General features: G+C 48.1%; 12 protein-coding genes across 12 annotated transcripts; 6 read left to right on the forward strand and 6 right to left on the reverse strand.

The window, feature by feature from the left end:
• Nucleotides 1–289: 289 nt before the first annotated feature.
• HD556DRAFT_1372692 (galactose-binding domain-like protein) lies at nt 290–1032 on the forward strand (the record flags this gene model as incomplete). Its single annotated transcript, XM_041302992.1, is given in 6 exon segments — nt 290–332; nt 419–522; nt 575–772; nt 793–910; nt 921–945; nt 985–1032. 4 exon segments carry the CDS (start codon nt 290–292, stop codon nt 886–888), a joined length of 441 nt encoding a protein of 146 aa, XP_041160247.1. The 3' UTR covers nt 889–910; nt 921–945; nt 985–1032.
• Nucleotides 1033–2578: 1546 nt separating this feature from the next.
• HD556DRAFT_456630 (uncharacterized protein) lies at nt 2579–4542 on the forward strand. Its single transcript, XM_041310654.1, has 4 exons — nt 2579–2761; nt 2823–3296; nt 3347–3504; nt 3561–4542. The coding sequence occupies exons 2-4, from the start codon at nt 2823–2825 to the stop codon at nt 4318–4320; spliced, it is 1392 nt and encodes a 463-aa protein (XP_041160248.1). The 5' UTR covers nt 2579–2761; the 3' UTR covers nt 4321–4542.
• A 686-nt stretch (nt 4543–5228) lies between these two features.
• Nucleotides 5229–7184, reverse strand: HD556DRAFT_1372722 (major facilitator superfamily domain-containing protein). Its single transcript, XM_041302993.1, has 13 exons — nt 7162–7184; nt 7014–7117; nt 6878–6962; nt 6469–6821; nt 6314–6410; nt 6069–6261; nt 5961–6018; nt 5883–5914; nt 5809–5826; nt 5692–5759; nt 5515–5638; nt 5343–5453; nt 5229–5289 (listed from the first exon to the last, which is right to left on the reverse strand). The coding sequence occupies exons 2-11, from the start codon at nt 7031–7033 to the stop codon at nt 5537–5539; spliced, it is 1026 nt and encodes a 341-aa protein (XP_041160249.1). The 5' UTR covers nt 7034–7117; nt 7162–7184; the 3' UTR covers nt 5229–5289; nt 5343–5453; nt 5515–5536.
• A 1120-nt stretch (nt 7185–8304) lies between these two features.
• On the reverse strand, nt 8305–9892 carry HD556DRAFT_456821 (NAD-P-binding protein). The gene is made up of 6 exons (XM_041310655.1): nt 9603–9892; nt 9497–9548; nt 8992–9445; nt 8929–8936; nt 8814–8872; nt 8305–8760 (listed from the first exon to the last, which is right to left on the reverse strand). The coding sequence occupies exons 2-6, from the start codon at nt 9525–9527 to the stop codon at nt 8413–8415; spliced, it is 900 nt and encodes a 299-aa protein (XP_041160250.1). The 5' UTR covers nt 9528–9548; nt 9603–9892; the 3' UTR covers nt 8305–8412.
• Nucleotides 9887–12446, reverse strand: HD556DRAFT_1372743 (kinase-like domain-containing protein). Its single transcript, XM_041302994.1, has 12 exons — nt 12268–12446; nt 12165–12216; nt 12083–12113; nt 11902–12030; nt 11781–11828; nt 11699–11729; nt 11540–11648; nt 11245–11486; nt 11082–11186; nt 10861–11012; nt 10315–10813; nt 9887–10266 (listed from the first exon to the last, which is right to left on the reverse strand). The coding sequence occupies exons 1-12, from the start codon at nt 12271–12273 to the stop codon at nt 10108–10110; spliced, it is 1563 nt and encodes a 520-aa protein (XP_041160251.1). The 5' UTR covers nt 12274–12446; the 3' UTR covers nt 9887–10107.
• Nucleotide 12447: 1 nt separating this feature from the next.
• On the reverse strand, nt 12448–14825 carry HD556DRAFT_456828 (CDF manganese transporter). Its single transcript, XM_041310656.1, has 15 exons — nt 14638–14825; nt 14450–14570; nt 14207–14392; nt 14071–14148; nt 13960–14017; nt 13732–13908; nt 13678–13684; nt 13519–13631; nt 13353–13460; nt 13259–13297; nt 13184–13209; nt 12968–13129; nt 12903–12911; nt 12693–12845; nt 12448–12642 (listed from the first exon to the last, which is right to left on the reverse strand). The coding sequence occupies exons 2-15, from the start codon at nt 14495–14497 to the stop codon at nt 12622–12624; spliced, it is 1185 nt and encodes a 394-aa protein (XP_041160252.1). The 5' UTR covers nt 14498–14570; nt 14638–14825; the 3' UTR covers nt 12448–12621.
• On the forward strand, nt 14823–15280 carry HD556DRAFT_457086 (uncharacterized protein). The gene is made up of 2 exons (XM_041310657.1): nt 14823–14919; nt 14972–15280. Exons 1-2 carry the CDS (start codon nt 14858–14860, stop codon nt 15156–15158), a joined length of 249 nt encoding a protein of 82 aa, XP_041160253.1. The 5' UTR covers nt 14823–14857; the 3' UTR covers nt 15159–15280.
• Nucleotides 15281–15536: 256 nt separating this feature from the next.
• HD556DRAFT_1443322 (uncharacterized protein) lies at nt 15537–16511 on the forward strand (the record flags this gene model as incomplete). Its single annotated transcript, XM_041306588.1, has 1 exon — nt 15537–16511. The coding sequence occupies one exon, from the start codon at nt 15537–15539 to the stop codon at nt 16509–16511; it is 975 nt and encodes a 324-aa protein (XP_041160254.1).
• Nucleotides 16512–17247: 736 nt separating this feature from the next.
• HD556DRAFT_1443323 (uncharacterized protein) lies at nt 17248–18629 on the reverse strand (the record flags this gene model as incomplete). The annotated part of the gene is made up of 3 exons (XM_041306589.1): nt 17248–17782; nt 17840–17997; nt 18048–18629. 3 exons carry the CDS (start codon nt 18627–18629, stop codon nt 17248–17250), a joined length of 1275 nt encoding a protein of 424 aa, XP_041160255.1.
• Nucleotides 18630–20200: 1571 nt separating this feature from the next.
• Nucleotides 20201–20918, reverse strand: HD556DRAFT_1372778 (galactose-binding domain-like protein). The gene is made up of 3 exons (XM_041302995.1): nt 20857–20918; nt 20721–20802; nt 20201–20668 (listed from the first exon to the last, which is right to left on the reverse strand). The coding sequence occupies exons 1-3, from the start codon at nt 20904–20906 to the stop codon at nt 20351–20353; spliced, it is 450 nt and encodes a 149-aa protein (XP_041160256.1). The 5' UTR covers nt 20907–20918; the 3' UTR covers nt 20201–20350.
• HD556DRAFT_1372780 (protein-tyrosine phosphatase-like protein) lies at nt 20919–22460 on the forward strand. Its single transcript, XM_041302996.1, has one exon. The coding sequence runs from the start codon at nt 21037–21039 to the stop codon at nt 22273–22275; it is 1239 nt and encodes a 412-aa protein (XP_041160257.1). The 5' UTR covers nt 20919–21036; the 3' UTR covers nt 22276–22460.
• HD556DRAFT_1372783 (uncharacterized protein) lies at nt 22461–24131 on the forward strand. The gene is made up of 6 exons (XM_041302997.1): nt 22461–22744; nt 22806–22846; nt 22901–23048; nt 23098–23492; nt 23547–23675; nt 23729–24131. Exons 1-6 carry the CDS (start codon nt 22628–22630, stop codon nt 23922–23924), a joined length of 1026 nt encoding a protein of 341 aa, XP_041160258.1. The 5' UTR covers nt 22461–22627; the 3' UTR covers nt 23925–24131.
• Nucleotides 24132–24937: the final 806 nt, after the last annotated feature.

The raw sequence follows: 24937 nt of genomic DNA on the forward strand, positions 1-24937 counted from the left end.
GGCAACGGCAGCGGCAGCATTCGTTTCTTCAAACCCACTTCGTTTACTTGAAATAGGGTTTTATTCAATTGATATGTGCTGGCATGCTCGCAAGGTGGACTAAAGGTTTGAGATTGAATCCATATGCATACCTGATATGAATGAGCCATAAACATGTTCCGCAGTGTTTTTGACAAAGGCGCTACGCAAGAATCTCCAGACAGCTAGAAACGCCTTTGAAGACTTAAATGTGGACGCTAGCGCATATCACGCTCGCTTCAAATGCGCACGAGGGCACAACGAAAATAACATGATACTAGTAATTAAACGGGACTACAACAACGCTCACCAGTGTTCTCAGTATTATCTCTACAATTAGGGCCAGTCCTATGAAGTTCCTTCTCTCTTAGTATCGGTGCCCGTGTTCTTCATCAGTGAGGGCTCACATTTTTGGCTACCAGAGTCAGTTCCACGTTGGAAAAATCCACGGGGAAGAAACACTTGACGGACGATAACCCAGAAACGTGCTGGACATCGCGACAGGTACAACAATGTTCCCTTGGTTGGAGACATCATTGACCTCGGAGATGGGTAGGGTCCTGCGCAGTATGTCCATCTAACATTCGAAGAGCCAGTAATACCCAAGCGTATCATCATCATTTTCCAGGGCGGATTTGTCGGAGCCAGATATAGAGTCGAGGTCTCGGAGTCATCAGATAGGCCCGAATGGCAGACGTGGACATATATCCACCCCGAGGATGCGAACCGGCGTCAAACTTTTGACTTGACCATAGTGATGGATTGCCAGGGGAGGGAATTCAGAGCATGAAACTTGTTTTCGAGGAGAGTTCTGATTTTTACGGTAGAATCACAATCTATGAGTTGAAGATTGAAGATCTCCTGCTTTGAAGTGACGAGGAGCTGGCTCAACCATATTCAAGAGCTCACTAGAGCCAAGCCTGCCGTGGGTCTGTGACATGTATGCGCAGCGCCGAGAAATTTGCACTCGAAGCACCCCAGTAAAAATTCAAGTTTTGTTGAAGGTGAACTCGGAATAAGATATATATTACGTACATACCGGAACAAACTCAAATCAATTTTTCTTGTACACACGTACCAACGTACCGTTTGAACTCTGCACCATCCAACGATGAGGCATCCATGAGGACCCGTCTAGTATTCATTTACAGTATGTTTAGACTGCTGTCATGATACCCGAAACCACGGGCAACTTCACGCATACGAGTCTAAGCCTCTGGCCCAATGTCTCGTCAAAATTGACATGACTTTTGATACGCACCGCGGTCCGCAAGCCTTGGTAGGAACATCAACACAAGCATTCGAACCGCACCCCATTTTGTATCTTCCGTTTGGCCTTGGTTTGGCCTGTATCTTCTACTCTGACATGGTGGTATTCCTCTCTTATCCTTTCTTGACCGCTCCCTTATTCAACTTCTACAGTGAACAGCGAATGACCGTGAGCAAAATATTACCTGGTTCTCGGATGTTTGGTTACAGAACATTAATTGCGCGCACTACAAACACCTACATGTCCTCAAATATCACTTTTTGCCCACCAATAACGCAGTTTTGTGACAAGCATTTCCTACGTATGCTGTCGCCTCATCTCATCCAGACTTCACGCGCCAGGATATCTGGCGCTTCTGTGCTGTGTTTCAGGAGCCGTAGTGGTGCAAATCAACGCCTGAGACGACTGTCCAACGAGAAGAAGTTCTTCGATGTTCCCTGAAAGTCGATGCCATCGACAAGGATATATTTTTTTCGCTCGCCTATCCTTCACCGTATCAATCGTCCTTCCGGGCCAGACAGGTTTTCCTTGCATTTAGCATCGCCTTGTCAATCTTCATGACCGCATATACAGGCACTAAAAGTGATTGGTTGTAGGCTCTCAGCAGGGTGGCAAAGACACGTTTGCATCGATCAACCAATGTTGCAAGACGGCGATTTCCTCCAACTTGTGTGGTTTTGAAAATACGGAAGCAAAATGACGGTCGGTCTTGTGTCTTCATCAGACGAGTCAAGTTCTGCCAGGATATTGCGATGTATGAACCAAGAAACAAAATATAAGTGTGAGTACTCGCAAGAAAGTCTAATAAGAATATTCGTATCCACGCCGTTTGGCGTCTGGCGTTTGGGTCTTCTCGAATCGGATGTTGGTGAGCCGTCTCAATAATCCTGCGTTTACAACGCGATACGAAAGGTGTAGATCAAGTTCTGCATTGTCCATTTCACTTCGCATAGGTTTGTTCTTTGTCGCTGTTGTTGACCCGTTCACTGAGTATGCCATTTCTCCAAAGCACCGACATAACTTACGGAGATCTGATGGATCTTATCACTCATGTAATTTGGCCTTGGATCTATGATTACTCAACTGTTCGTGGAGCCAGAAACATAAGTTGTGGTTCGCCGATCGGATTGTTCACCTCAGGAAAGCACAGACATCCACAGCGCACCTACAACGTGCTGCTCGTCTTTGCATCACGGACTTGCAAAAAGAGTGGACAACTCAAGCGTATATGCAAAGCTGAACACATCGAGCAAAATGGCCACTGCTCCACCTAATGCACAATAGTCCTCCACAGTAAACGTTCGCCGAAAGCGAGATCCCCACAGTGGAACCACACTTTCAAAGCGGCACGCGAAGACCATATAAATATTGCTTCTGTGACCTTCATCCTCCATCCCTTACACGATACACCTGCTGCTACTGCGAACACATACCCATTCTCATAACATCTTAATCGAATATCTGCTGGCTCAGGTACATGTATTCCCAGCTTCGATACCTACATTTTCTAACTAAATCTACTTCTTACCTTTAGATGACTCAATCTCCCTCACATCCCTCATTGCACGGTTCCGACTCTTCCAATGCAAACCAGGACACCCCAAACACTGGCATGCATATGGGTCAATTTCCCTGGCCCCATCCCGCACACATGCATCATCCAGGCTATGCCCCCGCACCCCCCTGCTTCCCGTACGGTGTCCCTCCCCCATACGCGCATGCTGGAGTTGTGCATCACGCGCCCCAAGCGGGACAACATGGTCAATTCCCTCCTGCGGTGACCCACGTTTCGCATGCCACTCATGTTGGCCCACCGTTAACTACTGCCGCTTTTCCTCCACAACACCCATCCGCGCCCCCCATGTACCATCAACCCTTCCCGTCGGGGCATTTTCCAGGAGTCACGACCTCCTATGCAACTCACACATCGTACCACCCATACTCCCAAGACCGTAACGTCAAGCGAATTGAAATGGGCTCCGACGAGATAGAGGACGACCCGCTCTTTGTAAGTTTTCTCTTTAATTTTGTGAGGTCGCGTTTTGACCCTTGGGACAGGAACCCATGTTAGATCAACATGGTCAACACGATGGGAGATATGTGTGTTTAAAGGATGGCATGCTCATCCGTCCTGCAAGTTACAAACGCCATCTCAAGACAGAAAAACATCTTGGTTACAAACCAACGGAATTCACATGCCCTCGTTGTCTGCACACGTACGTATTCCTACTCTCAAACAAGCGCGTCTCATCATTGATATTGTTGTGATTAGTTATACCCGACGTGATGCCTGCAAGAGGCATTGGGAGGACAGTTGTGGAAAGCTAGTAGCTAATGGTCGGCTATCCTATGCAGCTGCTTGCCGAGCTTTCACGAGTTTGAATTCTGCTTTAGCTCCTGCGTCGTTCATGCCCCCTTTACCCGCGACCACCACGACGACGTCCCATAGCTCACCACCCGAGATCATCCCGACAAACGCCACAAACCCTTATTCCTGGGCAGCTAGTGACATACAGGACCCTCCTTTGGTGGCACCTGTACTTCCCCCATCCGAAGGGCAGGACATTGCACTTGCAGAGGTCCACGATACTTTGGCGGCTGATGCGATGCAAGAAAACCCTTTGGTGACACCCGTGCTTCCCCCATCTGAAGTACGAGAGATTACACTCGCAGAGGTTCGCGGATGCATTCCCTTTTGGAGGTGGATTAATGACACGGAGGGCCTGGTGGATCCCCTCCCTCCCATCACTGAGCCTCCATCCTCTCGCCTGCCAGAGGGCATGCTCGTAGACGCCGCCGAAGACCCGGATGTTTGGCGCCTCATTAATGAGATAGACAACTTTGTAGATCCCGAAATTCCTCTCTCCGAGTCTTCCACAGACGCTGCCGAAGACCCTGATTTTTGCAACTTTCCAATCAGGACCCTTTTGGTATGCTCTTGGCTAGACAATTCTTACGGGAGTGATCTACACCAACGATCTCCCTCTGAATTACCACCTCTCTCTTCTGCCCCCGTCGACCATGAGATGTAGAGTTCATTTCATATTTACCAACTATCTACTATTCTTTCCATGTCTTGCTACTTCCTGTCGCCGATTCACGTATAGCACCACACATTCTTTTCATTCTCCCTCGCATAACACACCACTTCTCGTTCATTTCTTTACCAACTATTCACTATCCTTTCCTTGCTTTGCTTCTTGCTGTCGCCTATTCACGTATAGCACTACACGCTCTTTTCCTACTGTATGGCATAGCCCGCTACCACGTTCATTTCTTTACCAACTACCCACCATCCTTTCTATGTTTCCCCCCTTGCTGTCGCCTATTGACGTATAGCACCACACGTTCTTTTCATACTCCATGGCATAGCGCATGTCCCACTACCTCTTGTTCATTCTTATTATTACTGTCATTGTTATTGTCATCCTTAGGGTGAAATGCACACATTCCTTGTATATACGTGCTGGCAGATCTAAGGAACTAGCGAGCAGGTGAGGTGAAACGCGTCATCATACTCATTCTCAAAACCTTGCAACCGAGCGTTGCTGTAGATATCATAAGATTCATGCAAGTACAACGGTGTGTCACACGCCCGATATTGGTTGAGTCTGTCAATCTAGGATGCACAGTAAGCATCGGAATAGACTTCGCAAAGACCCCAGACCTACCAGGTTCAAGGTATATAATATCAGTATTATAGACATACGCAAATCAAGCTTCCTCAGTCATTTCCTCTCAAGGTCACCGCTAGCATGACAGGGGACAACGGGTGAATCGTTGTTGATGTCGACCGCTGTTCACTTGAGCCCCTTTGAGGCACCACTGAGCACCACCAATCGTTCGAGCGCTCCAGATGAGTCTGTGTCCTAATATCTAGTTCGGAGCCAATCAGACTTTGTGACATCGGCAGCGACATTCATTCTCAATCCATCGACAGTCAGTACATATGTACTTGAACATAGGTGAAGTAGTGGGCAGGTCGAGTGATGAGTAGAGGAGGATGAGGATGAGGATTGCCGGAGTTTAGAGGGGGTTGTATTATACAAGCATACCGCATCTGCAAGCCAGAAAATATCAAAAACAGATTCTATTGGTCATTCGTACAACAACTTTTTCTCTCTTTTCCGGTACGCTATTCCCAGGACAGCTCGCAGAGCACCACGTCCTAACAGTTTCGTTTATTAATGTATAAATTCTCTCATGTGCAATGCGAATAGTTTTACATACATGCTCGGGTGACACAAATCAGACACCAGTTTCCTTGGAGTAAACGCTTGAAGTCTTTTGATGCATCTTCAAGATGACCTGCATGAATATGAACAAGATACAGCCGCTAGTTGCGACGCTCTACATAACGTGTTAGCCAAAAGCCGACAACACAGCTTGCATGATTCACTCGCCCCAGCAAGGATAGCAGCCTTCCACCAGATGTAATGCGACGTCAGGACAACCCCACAAATCGGTGCACCTAAGCCGAACGTGAGTGACTGTCGAGGAAATGTAAACGGCACACGTGCCCACGAGTGATCCAATGCCTGTGAATACGTGTTCAAGACTCCGAGTGTCACCGAATAAAGACCCAGAGACTCACTAGATATTGCAAACGTTATCCCCATCCGTGCGCTTGAGCAGTGTCAGACAAAACCAAAGGCACATGGCAAGTGGTTACCCAATATGTGAGAATTCAGGAGTCAGATGTGATACCAACGGGCTCATCATTGCTATAACTGGAGTCGAAACTTGGTGAGTGTCAGAGGAGCATCATGAACCTACGCACGGCCTCCGGAAAAAACCCCATAGCTTACAGCTATAACAGCTACACTGGCAGCCGAGTGCAAGCCAATCATTGCAAATAGTACAGCGGAGGATATTAATGAAGAGACAATGGTCGTGTTCGGGATGCCCACGTATCCAGCGACAACACTCCCAGTAAGTCTTCCGACGAAAGAACCAGAATTAAGAATTGTGAGCTGTCAGCGTGATAAGCAGTTCTTGATTATTTGAGTAGTTTTTGATACGTACAGAATAAAACGAAAATCCTTGGCTCAGACCATGCAGGGTAGAATCTAACTGGAGATAAAAGGCTTCGAAGAAGTATCCGAATTCAAAAGCAGCCATCCTAAGCAGTGAATGCAACTTTGATGTTCATGTCATCGAGTATTGCAAAGCTTACGCACCCTACACAAGCACAAATGTAAGCACCATCTCTTGACGAGTTTTGCAGAACGCGGGTGTAGCTAACGATCTTTGGTTGCGGTGGAAGCCTTGTTCGCATCAGGAGATTTGCGATGAAAAGCAAGCCACTATTCAGGGCCGCACTTGCACGGACACCGTTTGCAAAGCCGAGTCTTCCATTGATAAGATTATTGAGCACGACGGGGTGCAAGATTGCACCCAGAGAGCTCCCCGTGGCGACAATTCCCATTGCAAAAGCCCTGCGTCGCTGGAAGTGATGCGATACTGCGGCGAAGGAGGGAACATTCGTAAGGCCTGTTGCAATACCCAAACCGATGCCTTGGGAAAGGAATATCTACACACATAGAAATACGGTCAGCAAAACTGCGCATTAACAGAAACGGGACTTGCTTGATAATACTGATCTGGTTTCGCCAGGGACAATATAAAGAGGAAGGAACATTGGAGGAGACAGCCGATTTTCATCACAGGGTAACTGAAAATGTGTGATCAGGGATGTCTTTATGGGGACTTCTTGCACACATACAATGCGCCTCGGTCAACCATCCTTCCTGATACGATGCCAACTGATAATGCCAAGAACGCATTAACACTTCCTATCCAGCTACACCGCAGTAGAGGTCAGAAACACTAACAGCCAAGAAACTACCCAGGCAGATCTAGAGCTCACTGACGCAATTGCAGATGGTGTGGAATTGGTTAGGTATGTTTGAGTATAAAAGTCTGCACATCGGATTGTCAGTCCGTCCACGTAAGATAATTCACATATATGCTTGCCCTGGAAGACACCATAAGCGTTGCCATATCTGGAACGTGTTATTAGCTTGGGGCCACAGATGCAAAGTCGAATTTACCCAAAGCCACAGAATTGGATCAACAAACTTAACGGTCGCAGTTAATGGTGAGTATGCAATGATCAATAGGTGGACAGAAGCACTTACGCGCCCAGTACTGTGCCCCAAGCGGTGAAACCACCTTCGGGAAAACTTAGCGCATCCGAGGGGTCGACAAGGCTGGTATTTCCAACGTTTTCGACGGATTTCGAGACGCTCTCGGGAGCTTGCTTTGCAATCTCATCACTGGATGAAGGTGTGGACATGGGCAATGAGGGTCAATTGAGCGATGGGTGGGGGATGCATAGTATCCTATAATAGAGTTTAAATATGAAGTTGACCCGGACCGACCATCCTGAAGGCTTGTATCAAAATAAACACACCCTGGAAATAGTTGTTGGGACTGACACTGACGCCCGGGATCCATTTAATCGACAACGACCTGCAAGTTGCTGTAGATTCTTAGTAGAGGCTCGTTTGAATCACTGGCAGATGTGCAAATATCGCTGTATCCTTTCTCCATAGCATAAGAGGAGAAATGTTATGGATTGATTCTGAGTTTAGGAATGTGCCAATGATGCTCCTGAACACGAATCGTAATTCCATCAGTGTATCACACGTACGTGGCACGTGCTAGACACGCCGACCAAGCTTGCCTATGGCACGTTAGCTCGTGAGAGGTGGACCAATGCAGCCTTTTACCTTGCGGAGCAAGGTCATAAGTTTCGGGGGGAGATAATCTGTCAGTCACCTGTCATGGCGTGCAATCACGCGAGACACAGTCAACGCAAATGGATCTAATAGAAACCCGTTAATATCAAAACACAGGATTAAATAAACTTTACAATTAAGTCATCAAACATATTCGAGGAAACAAGGACGGAAACCTTCCCATACACCATCATAACCTACTGTAAAGTTCCCACGAATGTCACGTCCTAGTCCGAATTGCCCTATTAAGATTGCCGGCAATAGCATTTGAGTGGTTGACAAACGACGATGGCCTGGCTACGACTCAGCTTGGGAGTTCATGCAAAATCATTGCCATCTGCGTTCCGGAACCAACTGATTGTTTTAAAGACGTACACGAGACTAGTACTCATAATGGACTTTCGTATTCCACATCAGCTCACCCTGCAGCCGCCCAATCTTTGCATGCATAAGGTCTAACGAGTCCATACCCACATACATGTTCACGAGGCCTGGAATGCCCTCCTGTACACCCTTTCGCAGGTGTTCATCGTTCATCCGTGTCACCGACCAAATGCGCTTTGTCACAACCTCAACGTCAGCCAACGCATCGCTTTTGATGAACGCATCAAGCCCAGAACGCATCTTCGTGGTTACAGCTGCTGGTTCTGATGCGTACACTGCTGGAGGCTCAAGCATATCACTTGATGAGATAGGCGTGCGCGTCCAACCTGGGTGGACATTCACGAACTGTATGGCCGCTCAACGGTGAGCGACTGTCATATCTTCCATTAAGTACTCACACGAATGTTCCAAGCAGGAAGCACTTCCTGTGCAAGGACTTCGGTGAACGAATCCAAGGCTAACGGTGGTGAGCAAAAGTTACACAATGTGCCATAAACAATATGACTAATTTACCTGCTTTCCTACGAACACCAAATGCATCAGCAATACTTGACCAGACAGCATCAACCCACTCACGTAGTGTTATAAAACCCGAGCAGAGGGACCCCGCTGATCGCTGCCACGCTCGATACTTGAACGAGCATCCCCCCATAACCCTTCGGGTTTTCCTCTCTAAAGAATCTAACCGCCTCAAGGCTTACCGCTGCCGCGCCCCAGAAATTGACATCCATTATAGCCCTGGAACGGGCCAAGTTGGTCGACGTCCCCTCCAACTCCTGGTAAAACACCTGCCCCGCGTTGTTATACACGACATCGATGTGCCCAAAGGCATTCTTGGCCTGTGCGAAGACATGTTTTATCTGCTCTTCGTTCGTCACGTCCAGGGGGAGTACTAGGAGCTGAGTGCGCGGATATTGGGCAGCGAGGTCGTCAAGGACGGAGGGTTTGCGCAGAGTTGCGACGACAATCTCACCATTACGCAGGACCTCTTCCGTCATCGCCCTACCGAACCCAGAAGAAGAACCGGTAACTGCGAGCAGTCAGTGACCCGCACGCTGAGGAGTTACATGTACCAACTCACTCAACCAAACTCGAGGAGCGGATTGTGCCATGATAAATCTATTAGAAATGAACTAAGGGGGAGTTTTAGTAAGACAGTCGGTGTGCAGAATAAACGTGAGACATACTTCAGCGTCTTAGAAGAACTGCTGAGGGGTAAATGACCCTAGACAACGAGATTATAAAGTACAGTAGCGGATGACAAAGAAGAAATGATATCATAGGTGCCGGTGATGCATCGATGATGTGGCATGCCCCTCACTTGAGGAGTAGTGCGAGACAAATATTGGATGGGGATTAAATATTAAATTTTTAGCAGGCAGTGTCTTTGTGAGTGGATTGTGAGCCTGTTTGGCAGAAAGGTCCACACGATATGATGAGCCACAGCAGAAGAAAATAGTAAAGAGTCAGGATGGACAGGATAACTGGCAGGACAACGGCGTATAATTCATTGGCACTTCACACTCTTCATTCATGCTAATAAGTAGCTACATGATATATATGCTGTACATCACGGATCGGTGTGGTAAGGTGGGGTGAATGCATCTGTGTGTTCGTATTTGTGGGGTGAGAGAATGTAGCAACGAAAGCAAGGAAAAAATGACTGCAAATCAATGTCAGTGGTATGTTAACCTACTGGTGGTGATCATCCTCTACTCGTTCCACGGAATCTACAATCTCGTTCACGAGTTCCATAGTCACACCTGGGATGATGCGCTCAGCCTCATTGAATGCCCGCTGTAGGGCGCTCAACGCGACTCGCGCTTCCTGTGTCGATACTCGAGGGAACAGCTGAACACGCTGATCAGCCCTGTCTCGATAGGAGTACGGAACACTTACCGAAGCTATTGCGGGTAATATGACAGAATCAAGCATAGTAGTATCAGGTAACTCATCGTCCTCTGGTTCATGCTGTTTCTCTTGAACAGACGCGCCTCTAGGATAAGTGTCCAAGTACTGGTCATCATAATCTTCATCAGAAGACTCCCGCTCGTGGCCAGTTTGTGTCTCGTTGCTGGGCCCTCCACTCGGCATGTGCCTCACGGTGGCTTGCTCATACACGCTTGGTGCTCGAGCGGGTGGTGCAGACGCCGACACCAGCGGAGGGGACGAAGGCAACGGCGGCAGCTCAGTCTTGGACCTTAACGATGACCCGGACGCCTTTTTCGCTGTGATCGAGGACGAAGATGACGCCTCACGAGAAGATCCATTCATCTCCCATGTTAGGGGGGGACCAGACACCTTGATCGAGTTTTGTGCACGCCCAATCGTCCCCGACCGTCCTGTGTGTCGAACAGTACCAAAGTCCCAGAGATCTTCTAGGTCAGCGTTTGCAGGCCTAGAGAAGATATATGAGAGGATATTGGAAAAGCTGGAGCGACCCACAATTCTTGATTGACAACTTGTTCCTCTTCCTCCACGCGATCCCCACCCTCGGCCTTCCATCGCTCATGCCTCTCGATTAGTTCTGTGAGGTAACTAGTCTTCTTTGCCATACGAACAAACTTGTGCTTTAACAGCTCGCGTGCCGTCGGGCGCTGTGATATATTTGTCCATTTCAGTTATGGTAACATGAAACGAACACGAGGAATGGAGATCAGACTAACGTCGCGGGGATCCCGTTGCAAACAATACGCAACAAAGTCCCGAAATGGCTTGGAGAAGTGACTGTCCAGCTGCGGTGGGGGGTTCTTGGGTATCAAGAATAGTACCTGTGTGACAAGGTGTAAGCAACATTTCAGAATCTGACAGCCGCCCAGTCCCGCTTACCTTCATCGGATGGAGCTCCGCATAGGGTGGCTCTCCCTTTGCTAGTTCAATTGCAGTTATACCCAAGCTCCATATATCTGCTTTATGGTCATAACCACTCTGCTTGATTACCTCAGGCGACATCCAGTATGGCGTGCCGACAAAAGTGTTCTTCTTGGCGGACAGTGTTCCAGAAAGCTGCCCGGACACGCCAAAATCGGCAAGCTTGACATCACCTCCTGCGGAAAGCAGTATGTTGGCAGCTGTGTGTGATATGACATAAGTGTCAGATGAATCAGGAGCGAGGTGAAATGACCTTTGATATCCCGATGAAGCTTGCCCTCTGTGTGCAAATAGTCAAGTCCGCGAAGAAGCTCTCGGACGATGATTGCGATATACTCTTCCCGAAATACGCCGGGTTTCATCTGCGCAATGTGAAATAAGCGCAAGTTACCAGAGTGAACTGCGATCATACCAGATCGGAACACGAGCCGCCCGAGCAGTATCTATATAGTATCCATGAGGCAATGAGAATGGAATGGAATCTAGGAACGTACTCCATGACTATCCAGAGATTCGAACCCTTGAGGAAGGATCCATGATATCTTGCGTGCAAAAACGCTGCATGTTAACCTCGTCGAATCCAGACAAGAGCAAGATGGTAAGGAAGGTACGAACTTGGTGACGTGTGGTGAGTCTAGCTGTGATAGAATCTGGATCTCTTGCTGAATGTCCTCTATCTCGTCTTCTGCGCTTTCGAGATCTATGATCTTGATGGCGACGGTCTTCTGAGTTCGTTTGTCGTACCTAGAAAACGCGTGAGGGGGACCGCTGAAAGGTTCGTATCGTCATAACACACCCTTTGTAGACTTCTCCAAAGGATCCCTTCCCTGGCGCAGATGGTCAGTTGGCTGTGGTGAGGAACAGGACCTGATACTCACCGATTCTGTCTTGTTTGACATACAACTCCTCCGGGTCTTGATTCCTAGTATCCTGGTAGTGTCTCATGAACTAACTCCTTACCGCTATCTCTCTCCTGCTCACCATCATTTATCGCATACGCACTGACTGGGAGTGAATGGTTAAATGGTTCTGGTATATCGAGTAGGTGTTGGACTGGTATCAAAGTTTGTTTGGTATAACTAGTGTCAGTTGCAGAGAGGGTGGGGGTTTCAAGTTGTTGATGTTGGTGGTTATCTGACGTCGGTGATAGTAAGCGCACTCAGATTGTCGATCTTCCCATCATGTGCATGAAGTCCGATCAGCAGGCAAACTATATAAGGACACTACAGAAGGAGAGCCCCACAGCAGTACAATATTTACAACAGACAATCAACAGTGTATCGAGTAAACAAGACATCGCATTTTTATAGATACTGATAGCACTCTGCATTTCGCCTACAAAATCTTCCGATGTTCCTGTACAAGCGAATGAGTGGTTGAAAATGATGGGATTAGATGTTACTTACAGGGGCATGAGTCGTCTCATGATCGACGTGCACAAAGGCACGCTCGACATTCGGAAGCACCTCGATCTTATCCTGCAGCTGCTGGCTAATATCGTGTGCCTTCCACAACGGGGTAGTAGCGTCCATGACGATATCCACCTCGACGATGTAGTCCTAGTTAAAACTGTCAGTGAACACAATACGTCAGTTAATCAGACCAATGGCACGCACAGGTCCGCTCTGCGTCATTGGATCAAGTCAATATGCAACCATACGCAATGGGATTGAACACTTACGTGGTACGCCCGTACAGTATCAACTTTCTCAATCTCATCGCTGAAGGTCATAGCTTTGTAGATGATGAGCTGCAGGAAGTGGTGTGGCGCAGACTTCCCAGCCAAGAATCCAAATTGTTCGTAGATAGTGTGACTCCAGGTAATGATGACTCCAGCGCCAATCTGTAGCGATCACATGAGCGGAAAGTTCATGGGGGGTACACGAATGAAGCGCACAATGATAGCGCCAGCAGGGTCCAGCCCTGTTTGATATGTAAGTTCACAAAAAATGCAAGGGTCGAGGTCACGAACACCATCGTAATCTACTTCCTCCAGCAGACATCAGAATACCTGGGGAGTATGATCGCTTCAGGGTACCGAATTGCTTGAAGCCGAGTCGTCTTACCGAATCCATTAATGAAAAGATCATTTCGATGATCCTCCCATAAGACCTGCACTTGGCTAGACTTTGATCTGAGGGCAAAACAATATAAGAAAAGGACGAATTTGACCGCTGTTTGATTTGAGATTTTATTAAATGTTTGCAAAGGGCTCCAGTACAGGCTACATACCAAGCGCAGCTGCCACTGCGATGATTGCCTGGATGTGAAAACCGTTGTCTTTTTCTTGAGCCATGAGTGCGCGAACGGATTCAACGATAACAACCAAATTGACCGAAGCCATGCTGCAAGAATGTCAATCAGGTTCAAGGACTTGATAGCTGGACGAACAGTGAACCTGAAAGAAAATGAGATGATTTCCCGCTGAGTGAACGAATGAATCACCATAGACTACATTTCCAATGGTTTCAAGTCGGGAGCCACCAACAGGCCATTTGTTAATATCCATTGACAGTGCTTTCTTGTGAGTCCAGTATAGAAAGATATTACTCCCAAAATCGAAAGTAGCATCAATCCCTGTTGCGATGAGGGATAAGGAGACGGACGACACAGCAGCGTATACTAGTGTGGAATAATTAGTGAAAGCAACATGGACATATTGCAAAGACGTACGCTGAAGTACACAGAGAATGAAGTTGGCACAAAGACTTGCCCAGACTGCAACTCTAACCTGAATGCGTGATTTATTTAGCAGAGATAAGCAGCCCCACAGCACTTCCTTACAGAAAAATGGAAATGCGCTTCATCTTCTCTCGCCTCTTGTGTATGTTCTTCCATAGGCTTCAGCAATGATTGAATGAGCTAATCATTTACCCTTCAGCACGAAATCGAAATGATACAATATAAGAGAAAAACTCACGTCATTCTGCTTTCTATGAAATTTCTCGAGTCGTTTACCAGTCCTACGACGACGACGAAGCTGTGAAAGCTCGTCGTCTGTCTTGAGACCGGCACGGATCCTGTATGGGTCGGGAAGATCGCTACCTTGAAGTCGGGGTGCCACCTCGACATCTTCGTTCCTCCTTGATACTTGTGCGTTGGAGTTCTACAACTAGGCTGTGAGTAGGGGGGACTCAAGGACACGTGCGCGTGAAATGGTCACCTCTGATGCTTGCCTTAGGCTCACTGAAGTTGAATTGGGATTAGACATCTTCAACAATTCAATAATTTGATAGTGTTCAGCGCTGCGAGATGTGAAAATGTGATGTTGCGAGTACCCTTGTCTACTCGGTCAATGAGAAACTGGTGTCAGACCAACGCTACACAAGGAGTAAGAGAATATGTACGAACCTGTTGTCGTAGGCGAGGTGAATGTGTGTAGGCGTCTGAGGGTCCAACGGACCACGATACTTATGTATTTATGGGCAGTGTCACTGGCGGCCACGATGAAGCCTTCCAAAGATCCGAAGGATATGCGGTGAGAAAAAAAAAGGGTTAGCTTATCAGATAACGGTTATCAGCTTATTTTTGGTTCCATTTTTCCCAAGTCGACGACTTGCTTGTTGACCTAATGGTAGAAACAGGTTACGATTCGTCATTGATGACCTTACTTTTCGTTCTTGCGATCCTCATGTGTGTTTATTCGAATTCTTCGTGTCTTTTACCTGCTCAAATTCTTGTTCAGATTCGCAGGTTTAGGATGGTGTTTCCTGTCGTCATGCATGGGAACACCCCTGCTTCGTTCTTTATCTGACCTATGGAACCTCATGGTTTTGTCTGGCTCAGTAACTGATACTGCCAGCTCGAGAAGACGGAGAGCACTTGGGGAGGATAATATATGGGAGATGACGGATTACAGAAGAGGACCGTGAAAACACCCTCACAGATTTACAGTTGCACTGCTGCGGCATGGAAAATACTATGGTCTTGGACTTGGAGGTGTCTTGGACCAGATCATTTACTATTTTTACCCATTTGCACCTCATGATCATGCATCATGACCGTGACGTGGACACGCACCTGGGCTGTGTTGCAGACCTATTCACAATCATAATGCAAGTGTCGTCAGCTCTGGGCAGGCACAAAATTCCCCGCGAAAGAACCGTGTCTGAGACATGTTGTACCTCACCTGTGCTCACGATTCGGGTTCGAGCCTGCGGTTTCGTCTGGAATTATTGCACGAACGTCGTCATCGACAGGTTTCACCATCTCTGTCAGCCACCGTTCTGCAAAGGTATAAAGACCCATACATGCCTCTGCAATCCTTACCCACATCTTTCCCTGCTTTTTGTCTATCACACCACTCTAGCGCTCCGTTTAACGACCTTTACGAACCTTTCTTTCTAAATATCCTTATAATGCGCTTCCTTTCCCTCTATATCGTCTTTATCTCGTTCTCACTCGCTCTCTTGCTTTCCGGGGGTGTCCAAGGCATACCAGTCAGTGTCTCCAATCCTAATGCACCACCACGTCATAGTGAGCTCCTTCCTGCGCATCGTTTACCAATATCCTCTGACCACTTTTCCCATATAGCGGAGGTGCATAGGCGCGACGGCCCAGACCTTATCTCTGCCGTGCTTGGCATCATATCGTCCCTTCTTGGCTCACTTAATCTTCCAGTGGAAGCAGTGCAACCAGTACAGGACGCGATTGGCCATGTACAGAATCTGACCGCTGGCCTGCCCCCCCTGTCAGCCTTACCAATTCCAGCTTTGCCAATTCCACGGAACGCAGTAGAAGCGGTCGGCGCCGACAGTTCTTTCTCTTCCTCGTCGACAGTTCAGGCAAACTCGATTGCCTCCCCTTCTCAGGCGTCAAACGCCGTCGCCTCTGCGTTGGGTGCTCATCAGCAGGCTGGTGTGCACACAGGTCCTGGACGCTACATTCATCGTCGTGATACAACCTTAGCATCTGCACCATTGTCTTCAGGCTCGGCGCATGCCTCATTGACCAGCGCTTCTGGTTCAGTGCGTGCCCCCCTAGCTAGCGCCTCGGGCAAGCCTGCTCTTGCCGTGGTTCCTCCTCTCCCAGTATTACTACCCATCCCAAACCCTTCTCTCCCGGTATCGGTGCCCGTCCCGATTCCTTCTCTCCCAGTATCGGTGCCTGTCCCGATTCCTTCTCTCCCAGTCTCGCCACCCATCTCCGTCCCGATTACCGCCGCATCCCCCGTGCCCCCCAAGACCTCTGGTACAACCAAAGGCAAGAGGACTCACAACAGGTAATAGCCTTCCATAACTGCATAGCTGGCCTCCGCTGTAGGGACTTCATCGTGTTGAGCGAATTGTGGGTCCGCTCCGTGTTGAAAGTTTACCTCGCGTTGTAGGCCGCTATGTTATTTGGTTGAGCCTCATGCCTATTATGTAATGATTGGCGCTTTGAGATTTGAAATTCATAAGCATTCCCAGTCAAGCCGCCGGAGTACTGAGTTACTGAGTGCTAAGTCCCGCCTTTTGAACGGACTCGTGAGTACGATGACGTTTCACCCTTAGATCTTCCAGCACGTATATACAAGGAATGTGTGCATTTCACCCTAAGGATGACAATAACAATAACAATAACAATAAGAATGAACGAGAGGTAGTGGGACATGCGCTATGCCATGGAGTATGAAAAGAACGTGTGGTGCTATACGTGAATAGGCGACAGCAAGGAGGGAAACATCGAAAGGATGGTGGGTAGTTGGTAAAGAAATGAACGTGGTAGCGGGCTATGCCATACAGTAGGAAAAGAGCGTGTAGTGCTATACGTGAATAGGCGACAGCAAGGAGCAAAGCAAGGAAAGGATGGTGGATAGTTGGTAAAGAAATGAACGAGAAGTGGTGTGTTATGCGAGGGAGAAGGAAAAGAATGTGTGGTGATTGGGAAGTTGCAAAAATCAGGATCTTCAGCGGCGTCTGTGGAAGACTCGGAGAGAGGAATTTCGGGATCTACAAAGTCGTCTATCTCATTAATGAGGCGTCAAACATCCGGGTCTTCGGCGGCGTCTGCGAGCATAGCCTCTGGCAGGCGAGAGGATGGAGGCTCAGTGATGGAAGGGAGGGGATCCACCAGGCCCTCCGTGTCATTAATCCACCTCCAAAAGGGAATGCATCCGCGGACCTCTGCGAGTGTAAGCTCTCGTACTTCAGATGGGGGAAGCACGGGTGTCACCAAAGGAGGTTCTTGCATCGCATTAGCCACCAAAGGATCGTGGACCTCGGTGTCTTGCCCTTCGAATGGAGGAAGTACGGGTGCCACCAAAGGAGAGTCCTGTGTGTCACTAGCTGCCCAGGAATAAGAGTTTGTGGTGTCTGTCGGGATGATCTCAGGTGGTGAGCTATGGGACGTCATCGTGGCAGTCGCGGATAAACGGGGCATGAATGACGCAGTAGCTAAAGCAGAAGTCAAAGTCGTGAAAGCTTGGGAAGCGGCTGCGTAGGATAGCCGACCATTAGCTGCTAGCTTTCCACACCTGTTGTCCCAATGCTTCTTGCACATATCACGTCGGGTATAACTAGTCACAACAATATCAATGATGAGACGCGCTTATTTGAGAGTAGGAGATACGTACGTTTCCAGACAACCAGGGCATGTGAATTCCGTTGGTTTGTGACCAAGATGTTTTTCTGTCTTGAGATGGCGTTTATAACTGCCAGGACGGACGAGCTGGCCATCCTTAGAACACACATATCTCCCATCGTGTTGACCATGTTGATCTAACATAGGTTCCTGTCCCAAGGGTCAAAATGCGACCTCACAAAATTAAAGAGAAAACTTACAAAGAGCGGGTCGTCCTTTATCCTGCCGGAGCCCATTTTAATTCGCTTGAGGTTACGGTCTTGGAGGTTTTTTGCGACGCGCTTCTCGCCGACGGACAAACTTGGTGCTTGAGGGAGAGATGGAGAAGCAGAGCCCGTTACCAGCCCGGCCCCGTGTTGCTGATGGAGGTATGATTGGTACGATGTGTGAGTTGCATAGGAGGTCGTGACTCCTGGAAAATGCCCCGACGGGAAGGGTCGATGGTACATGGGGGGTGCGGATGGGTGTTGTGGAGGAGAAGCGGCAGCAGTCAGCGGTGGGTATGGGCCAACATGAGTGGCATGCGAAACGTGGACCACCGCAGGAGGGAAATGACCATGTTGTCCCGCTTGGGGCGTGTGATGCACAACTCCAGCATGCGCGTATGGGGGAGGGACACCGTACGGGAAGCGGGGGGGTGCGGGGGCATGGCCTGGATGATGCATGTGTGCGGGATGGGGCCAGGGAAATTGACCCACATGCATGCCAGTGTTTGGGGTGTCCTGGTTTGCATTGGAAGAGTCGGAACCGTGCGATGAGGGATGCGAGGGAGATTGAGTCATCTAAAGGTAAGAAGCAGATATAGTTAGAAAATGTAGGCATCGAAGCTGGGAATACATGTACCTGAGCCAGCAGATAAACGTTTAAGACGTTATGAGAATGGGTATGCGGTCGCAGTGGCAGTAGGTGTAGCGTGTAAGGGATGGAGGATGATGGTCACCGAAGCAATATTTATATGGTCTTCGCGCGCCACTTTGAAAGTGTGTTTCCACTGTGAGGATGTCGCTTTCGGTGAACATTTACTGTGGACGACTATTATGCATTAGGTGGAAAAGTGGCCATTTTGCTCGATGCATCTACGCTTGAGTTGTCCACTTTTGTTGCGAGTCCGCGATGCAAAGACGAGAAGTACGTTGTGGTGCGCTGTGAATGTTTGTGCCTTCCTGGAGGGACCAATCCGATCGGAGAACCACAACTTATGTTTCTGGTTCCACGAACAGTTGAACAATCGTAGATCCAAGGCCAAATTACATGAGTGATAAGATCCAGCAGATCTCCGTAAGTTATGTCGGTGCTTGGGAGAAATGGCATACTCAGTGAACGGGCCAACAACAGAGACAAAGAACAAACCTATGTGAAGCGCAATGGACAATGCAAAACTTGATCTACACCTTTCGTGGACTCGTCTAATGAAGACACAGAACCAGCCGTAATTTTGCATCCCTATTTTCAAAACCACACAAGTTGGAGGAAATCGCCGTCTTGCAACATTGGTTGATCGATTCAAATGTGTCTTTGCCACCCTACTGAGAGCCTACAACCAATCGATTTTAGTGCCTGTATATGCAGTCATCAAGATTAACAAGGCAATGCTAAATGCAAGGAAAACCTGTCTGGCCCGGGAGGACGATTGATATGGTGAAGGATAGGCGAGCGAAAAAAAATCCTTATCGATGGCATTGACTTCAGGGAACATCAAAGAACTTCTTATCGTTGGGCAGTCGTCTCAGGCATTAATTTGCACCACTACGGCTCCCGAAACATAGCACAGAAGCGCCAGATATCCTGGCGCGCGAAGTCTGGATGAGATGAGGTGACAGCCTTCATATGAAATAGCTTGTCACAAAACTGCGTTGTTGGCGGGCAAAATGTGATATTCGAGGACGCGTAAGCGTTGGTAGTATGCGCAAATCGTATTCTGTAACGAAACATCAACCAAATAATACTTTCGCTTACGATCATTCGCTGTTCGCTGTAGAAGTTGAATAAGGGAGCGGACAGGAAAGGATAAGAGAGGAAAACCACCATGTCAGAGCAGAAGATACAGACCAAACGGAAGATACAAAATGTGTGCGGTTCGAATGCTTGTGTCGATGTTCCTTGCGGTGCGTATCAAAAATCACGTCAGTTTTGACGAGACCGTCATTGGGCCAGAGGCTTAGACTCGTATGTGTGAACTTGCCCGTGGTTTCGGGTATCATGACAGCAGTCTAAACATACTGTGAATGAATATTACATAAACGGTCCTCATCGTTGGATGGTGCAAAGTTCAAAACTTCAAACACCGGTGCGTGTGTACAAGAAAATTTAATTTGACTTTGTTCCGTTATGTACTACGTAATATATCTGATGAGGCTTGGATGAGGCTCTTGCAATTGTTCCCCGAGTTCACCTTAAACATTTTTACTGGGATGCTTTGAGCTCGGCGCATACATGTCACAGACACGCTCAAGCAAACGGCAGGCTTGGCTCTAGTGAGCTGTTGAGACAGCTCCTCGTCATTTCAAAGCAGGAGACCTTCAATCTTCAACTCATAGATTGTGATTCTACCGTAAAAATCAGAACTCTCCTCGAAAACGAGTTTCATGCTCTGAATTCCCTCCCCTGGCAATCCGTCACCGTTGGTTATCAAGTCGAAAGTTTGACGCCGGTTTGCATCCTCGGGGTGGATATATGTCCACGTCTGCCATTCGGGCCTATCTGACGACTCCGAGACATCGACTCTACATTTGGTTCCGACAAATCCGCCCTGGAAAATGATGATGATACGCTTGGGTATTGTTGGCTTTTGGAACGTTAGATGGATATACTGCGCAGGACCCTACCCATCTCCGAGGTCAATAATGTCTCCAACCAAGGGAACATTGTTGTACCTGTCGCGATGTCCAGCACGTTTCTGGGTTATTGTCCGTCAAGTGTTTCTTTCCCGTGGATTTTTCCAACGTGGAACTGACTCTGGTAGCCAAAACTGTGAGGACTGGATTGTTGCTCTGCGAAATAATCACTAACTTGACACCCTGTGGATTAGTTGATATCAACGATACATAGCTGTTATCCATCGTTGCTCTTCATGAGCAAACTGCTATGTTGTGATCCCTACAGAACTTTGAACAGAGTTGGCAGTTTATTCTCACGCACAGGAAGATATCAAATCTCTCCAAACCTTCGCCTTAGCTTTCATCTTTCTCAATGACTGCAACATCACTAGTGATACCTACTTGGCTTTCCAGAGCATTGGCAAATGATTCCCGCTTTATCTCCGAAACTGTTTGCATCACATTGTCTGAACGAGAATATGCTCGCGATCACTTACGGACCCAATCTCTCGTGGCAGAACCACATTCTACGTCGCTTCTTGCGCGTGGGCAGCAGGCATTCAATTCTGCACTGGGAAAGACCGATCCAGTCGCACACTACTCCATCATGATAGCCCATCATCCAGACAATATAGTCGCTAATCGGTATTCCAATATTCAACCATATGATCGGACGCGGGTTGTTGTGGGCGATCTGAAGGGCAGTCGCTGCAGCGTCGGAGCCGAGGGTAGCAAGGGAAGATATTTTAATGCAAGCTGGGTGCGGGAGCTGTATGGCGGAAAGTTATGGATTGCTACCCAAGCACCCCTTCCGCACACGGCACATGTGTTCCTCAGTGCCATCATGCAACCAAATTCTACTCCTCCAGCATCTCTCAATTCTCCTCATGTGCACTCTCCTAGTCGTGTTCGTACCATCGTTCAGCTCACACAAAATACGGAGAGAGGACGACAGAAAGCTCATATCTATTTCCCTTCCACCCCTGGACAATCAATGCTGTCGAACCCAGATCCAAGAAGCGATGCACCTGTACTGAAGGTGACGCTACTAGAGAGAAAGCGAATAAACGAAGCCTGCTGCGTGTACAGCAAAGTCTCCATCATTCCAGTCACCTCAACAAATCCGCAAGATGCTGTGGTATTCACCCATATGCTGTATGCTGCATGGCCGGACCATGGAGTTCCTGAGAATGAAGACCGAGCTAGTCTTCTCGCCTTTGCTCGTCTGGTGGATTGCGTTAACAAGGATGCCTCTTCATTCCCATCATCTCCGGAACCAGACCCAGATCCTCCTATCATGGTCAACTGCTCCGCTGGCATAGGGCGAACCGGATCATTCATTGCGATGTCGTCACTGTTACGCGCATACCACCTTTTGAGTGCTGGTAGCCCGCACCCGAACACCTTGACACCTCCCCCACAACCTCTGTGCCCTTTGCCTGTCCCTCCGCTGGGTACCCTACCAAAGGAGCTTCAGGAAGACCTGATAGCACAGGAGATTGACAGTTTACGAGAGCAAAGACCTGGGATGGTCCAGAGGGATGAACAAATTCATCTCATATATGACATCTTGAACCAGGCTTTTGAGAGGAGTCTAAGAGTTACTGTTTGATCATCCATTCATTCAGTACAACCTTCAATCGTTTACTCCACCACTACAGTACACGATGATACCAGTGATATCGGTTACGCTTATTAGTCTACTGCAAACCTGTAAATGTACTTGCCGCCGGATGTCGAATCCAGCCCCGAATCTATACCCACGGAGTTAATAGTTTATATGTTTTCTCTTCTATTCATTGTAACGTTATTCGAACTTTCATTCGGTTTGTGGGGCACCCACGGTGTCCATGTATGACCAGGATGTCGCAATTGCAGCCACTACGCTGACTAACTTGAGCTAGATAAGTTTAACTAGCCGATTTCCCACTCTTGCTCGCCAGTTCTCCACTGCAACCCCCAGAATGTCTTATCCGTCAACGATTCAAGCCATCACGATTTCAAAGACAGGGGGACCTGAGGTCATTGAGAAACGAGAGATCCCTTTCCCAAAAGTAGCCCCAGATCATCTGGTTGTAAAGGTAAAATTATTATCAAGTTCCTACGCGAGTGTTAACACTTAATCTGTGCTGCGCTGAGTAGGTTCAATATCTCGGTATCAACTTCATCGACACATACTACAGGCAAGTGTCCAAATGCCCCAAGCATCCCGAAGAGCATCGTTAAGTGTGCAACAGAGAAGGGATATACCCAGCATCTGGATTCCCATTCGTGATCGGGAAGGAAGCCAGCGGTGTAGTCGTCGCACTTCCTACAGATGAGTCCGTTTTGAACGACCCAGATTACAAGAAGTGTGGGTACAAACAAGGCTCCCGCGTTGCACTCGTACGCTATGCTCTTTATACACTTCTTGCAATAACTCACGAGCCTACAGGATTATTTGGGTTCGCATGCGGAATACGTTTCTGCACCTTGGAAAACGGTATACGTGATTCCTGAATCAGTGTCGACTTTGACGGCTGTCTCGGCTCTCGTGCAAGGTTTGACGGCTATTTCCTTCATGGAAGAAGCATACAACGTGCAAAAGGATGATGTCATCCTCATTCACACCGTGGCAGGTGGTCTTGGACTGCTCATGACCCAGCTGGCTAAGTCGCGAGGAGCGATTGTGATAGGGACGACCTCGACGCCAGAGAAGGCCTCCCTTGCGAAAGCTAACGGGGCTGACCATGTGATATTGTATAAGAACGAAGACACGGTTGCACGTGTCCTGGAACTTACAAATGGAGAGGGTGTCCATGCAATCTTTGATGGTGTAGGCAAAGACACGTAAGATTCGAACAGGTAGCTTCTCTTACTTGAGTCGAGTTGACTTTGGTGCAGGTTCGAGTCCGACCTCATAATGATCAAGCGGAAGGGCACCATTGTCTCAGTGGGTAATGCTTCGGGGCCCGTTCCACCGTTCCCTCCTATCAGGCTCCAGAAAAAGAATGCGAAGCTTCTTCGGCCTACGTGCGTTCAATCACTGCATCATTCAATTTTATGCTAACGATTAGGTATTATAGCATGAACAACTACACATACACCCCAGCAGAAGTGCTCTACTACGGAAATGCCCTATTCTCCCTTCTCGCCGACGGCACCTTAAAGACGCGGATCTTCAAGGAGTATCCATTCACTACGGAGGGGGTAAGACAGGCGCAAGTTGACCTGACAAGTGGCAAAACTACAGGAAAACTTGTAGTCAAAGTCAGTGATTAATGGGACGTTGTACGATGTTTCAGTCAAGAATGAAGTTATTCGTAACAGTGTAATGATACTAAGTTATGTATTGAAGGAGTGGATTTTGTGAATATTGTCCTCATACAAAGACCCGGTGGTTTCACCTGAACCGAAATCGAAAGTTCCATAGTATTCTCAACAGATTTAGCGGTCAGATTAGAGCCCAACGCATTATTAAGTTCGAGGAGTCGGAGGTAAACCTCAGGGACCCTAACCTTGGATATAATCTGAGCAATTCCAGTGATCGGGGATCTGCGGTAAAGGCAGAAAAACAATGCAAAACAAGTACTACAAATATACAAAAATTAAAGCTTGAAGCTCGCCTGTGATCAAGCTACGCATCCCACTGAATATTGAGGTTCCCAGGAGTCGAGGGTGGCCGGTCGTATCCACCAGTCGCAAACATGGTTGTGTCTGGCGGTAAACGACTGTCTTCGTTTGATCGTGCCCTGTCTCAATTGGACCGGTTATCGTCTCTCCGTTCTTCACCTCCCACTGCCTGTAGGCTATGATCTATCGAAGGATCGGCTCACCACTCGACCACCATCTCGACTGCAGCACAACAGCGCTCTTTTTGTATGTCCCGTCCATTTCGCGATGACTGTGCCTGTGTTGGTGTCCCACAACTTCTCACTCCACCTAATCCCAACCTACTTCCCAATCCTATTCGCTCGAAGCTCCCTACTGGTATGCCAGGGTGCAACTACATGTCAAAGTTAACCCCGAGCCCCCCGCTGCTATAAACTTCCTGATACCCATCGAGTCACCTTATTTCAGTTTTGTTTGTCAATGTTCAGTTTATGATCTTACTGTTGGCACGAGCTCTTACCGTCGAGCAGATAACGTCTTTAAAAAAAGCATGACTGTGTTGAAGTTCAGGTGCGTCAGCAGTAAGAATGCAGTTGAGAATGAATGGTTAACAAAAAGGGAATCAGCCCTTCAGTAGGCTGTACGCACGGTATTACCATCACAGGGACGAGTCCTGTGGAGAG

This window comes from Suillus plorans, assembly GCF_016647745.1.
Source record: "Suillus plorans strain S12 chromosome Unknown HD556scaffold_28, whole genome shotgun sequence".
Taxonomy (NCBI): domain Eukaryota; kingdom Fungi; phylum Basidiomycota; class Agaricomycetes; order Boletales; family Suillaceae; genus Suillus; species Suillus plorans.

Coding starts and splice junctions, on each gene's coding strand:
- HD556DRAFT_456630 (XM_041310654.1), top strand. CDS start 2,823: ATGACTCAATCTCCCTCACATCCCTCATTGCACGGTTCCGACTCTTCC. Junction 3,297..3,346: donor TAGAGGACGACCCGCTCTTT/GTAAGTTTTCTC, acceptor CCCTTGGGACAG/GAACCCATGTTAGATCAACA. Junction 3,505..3,560: donor TGCCCTCGTTGTCTGCACAC/GTACGTATTCCT, acceptor TGTTGTGATTAG/TTATACCCGACGTGATGCCT.
- HD556DRAFT_1372722 (XM_041302993.1), bottom strand. CDS start 7,033: ATGGTTGACCGAGGCGCATT. Junction 5,915..5,960: donor CCTGAATTCTCACATATTGG/GTAACCACTTGC, acceptor ACACTGCTCAAG/CGCACGGATGGGGATAACGT. Junction 5,639..5,691: donor AGGCTGCTATCCTTGCTGGG/GCGAGTGAATCA, acceptor CACGTTATGTAG/AGCGTCGCAACTAGCGGCTG.
- HD556DRAFT_456821 (XM_041310655.1), bottom strand. CDS start 9,527: ATGGCACAATCCGCTCCTCGAGTTTGGTTGA. Junction 9,446..9,496: donor CGCTCCTCGAGTTTGGTTGA/GTGAGTTGGTAC, acceptor GACTGCTCGCAG/TTACCGGTTCTTCTTCTGGG. Junction 8,761..8,813: donor TTCCTGCTTGGAACATTCGT/GTGAGTACTTAA, acceptor GCGGCCATACAG/TTCGTGAATGTCCACCCAGG.
- HD556DRAFT_1372743 (XM_041302994.1), bottom strand. Junction 11,649..11,698: donor GCGGCTCGTGTTCCGATCTG/GTATGATCGCAG, acceptor CACATTGCGCAG/ATGAAACCCGGCGTATTTCG. Junction 11,013..11,081: donor TGCAACGGGATCCCCGCGAC/GTTAGTCTGATC, acceptor AATATATCACAG/CGCCCGACGGCACGCGAGCT.
- HD556DRAFT_456828 (XM_041310656.1), bottom strand. CDS start 14,497: ATGTCTAATCCCAATTCAACTTCAGTGAGCCTAAGGCAAGCATCAGAG. Junction 14,149..14,206: donor TTCATAGAAAGCAGAATGAC/GTGAGTTTTTCT, acceptor GTAAATGATTAG/CTCATTCAATCATTGCTGAA. Junction 13,909..13,959: donor CATTCTCTGTGTACTTCAGC/GTACGTCTTTGC, acceptor ATTCCACACTAG/TATACGCTGCTGTGTCGTCC.
- HD556DRAFT_457086 (XM_041310657.1), top strand. CDS start 14,858: ATGGTAGAAACAGGTTACGATTCGTCATTGATGACCTTACTTTTCGTT. Junction 14,920..14,971: donor TTCGTTCTTGCGATCCTCAT/GTGTGTTTATTC, acceptor ATTCTTGTTCAG/ATTCGCAGGTTTAGGATGGT.
- HD556DRAFT_1372778 (XM_041302995.1), bottom strand. CDS start 20,906: ATGGATAACAGCTATGTATCGTTGATATCAACTAATCCACAGGGTGTC. Junction 20,803..20,856: donor ACTAATCCACAGGGTGTCAA/GTTAGTGATTAT, acceptor TTTGGCTACCAG/AGTCAGTTCCACGTTGGAAA. Junction 20,669..20,720: donor CGTGCTGGACATCGCGACAG/GTACAACAATGT, acceptor GGAGATGGGTAG/GGTCCTGCGCAGTATATCCA.
- HD556DRAFT_1372780 (XM_041302996.1), top strand. CDS start 21,037: ATGACTGCAACATCACTAGTGATACCTACTTGGCTTTCCAGAGCATTG.
- HD556DRAFT_1372783 (XM_041302997.1), top strand. CDS start 22,628: ATGTCTTATCCGTCAACGATTCAAGCCATCACGATTTCAAAGACAGGG. Junction 22,745..22,805: donor CAGATCATCTGGTTGTAAAG/GTAAAATTATTA, acceptor TGCGCTGAGTAG/GTTCAATATCTCGGTATCAA. Junction 23,493..23,546: donor GATGGTGTAGGCAAAGACAC/GTAAGATTCGAA, acceptor ACTTTGGTGCAG/GTTCGAGTCCGACCTCATAA.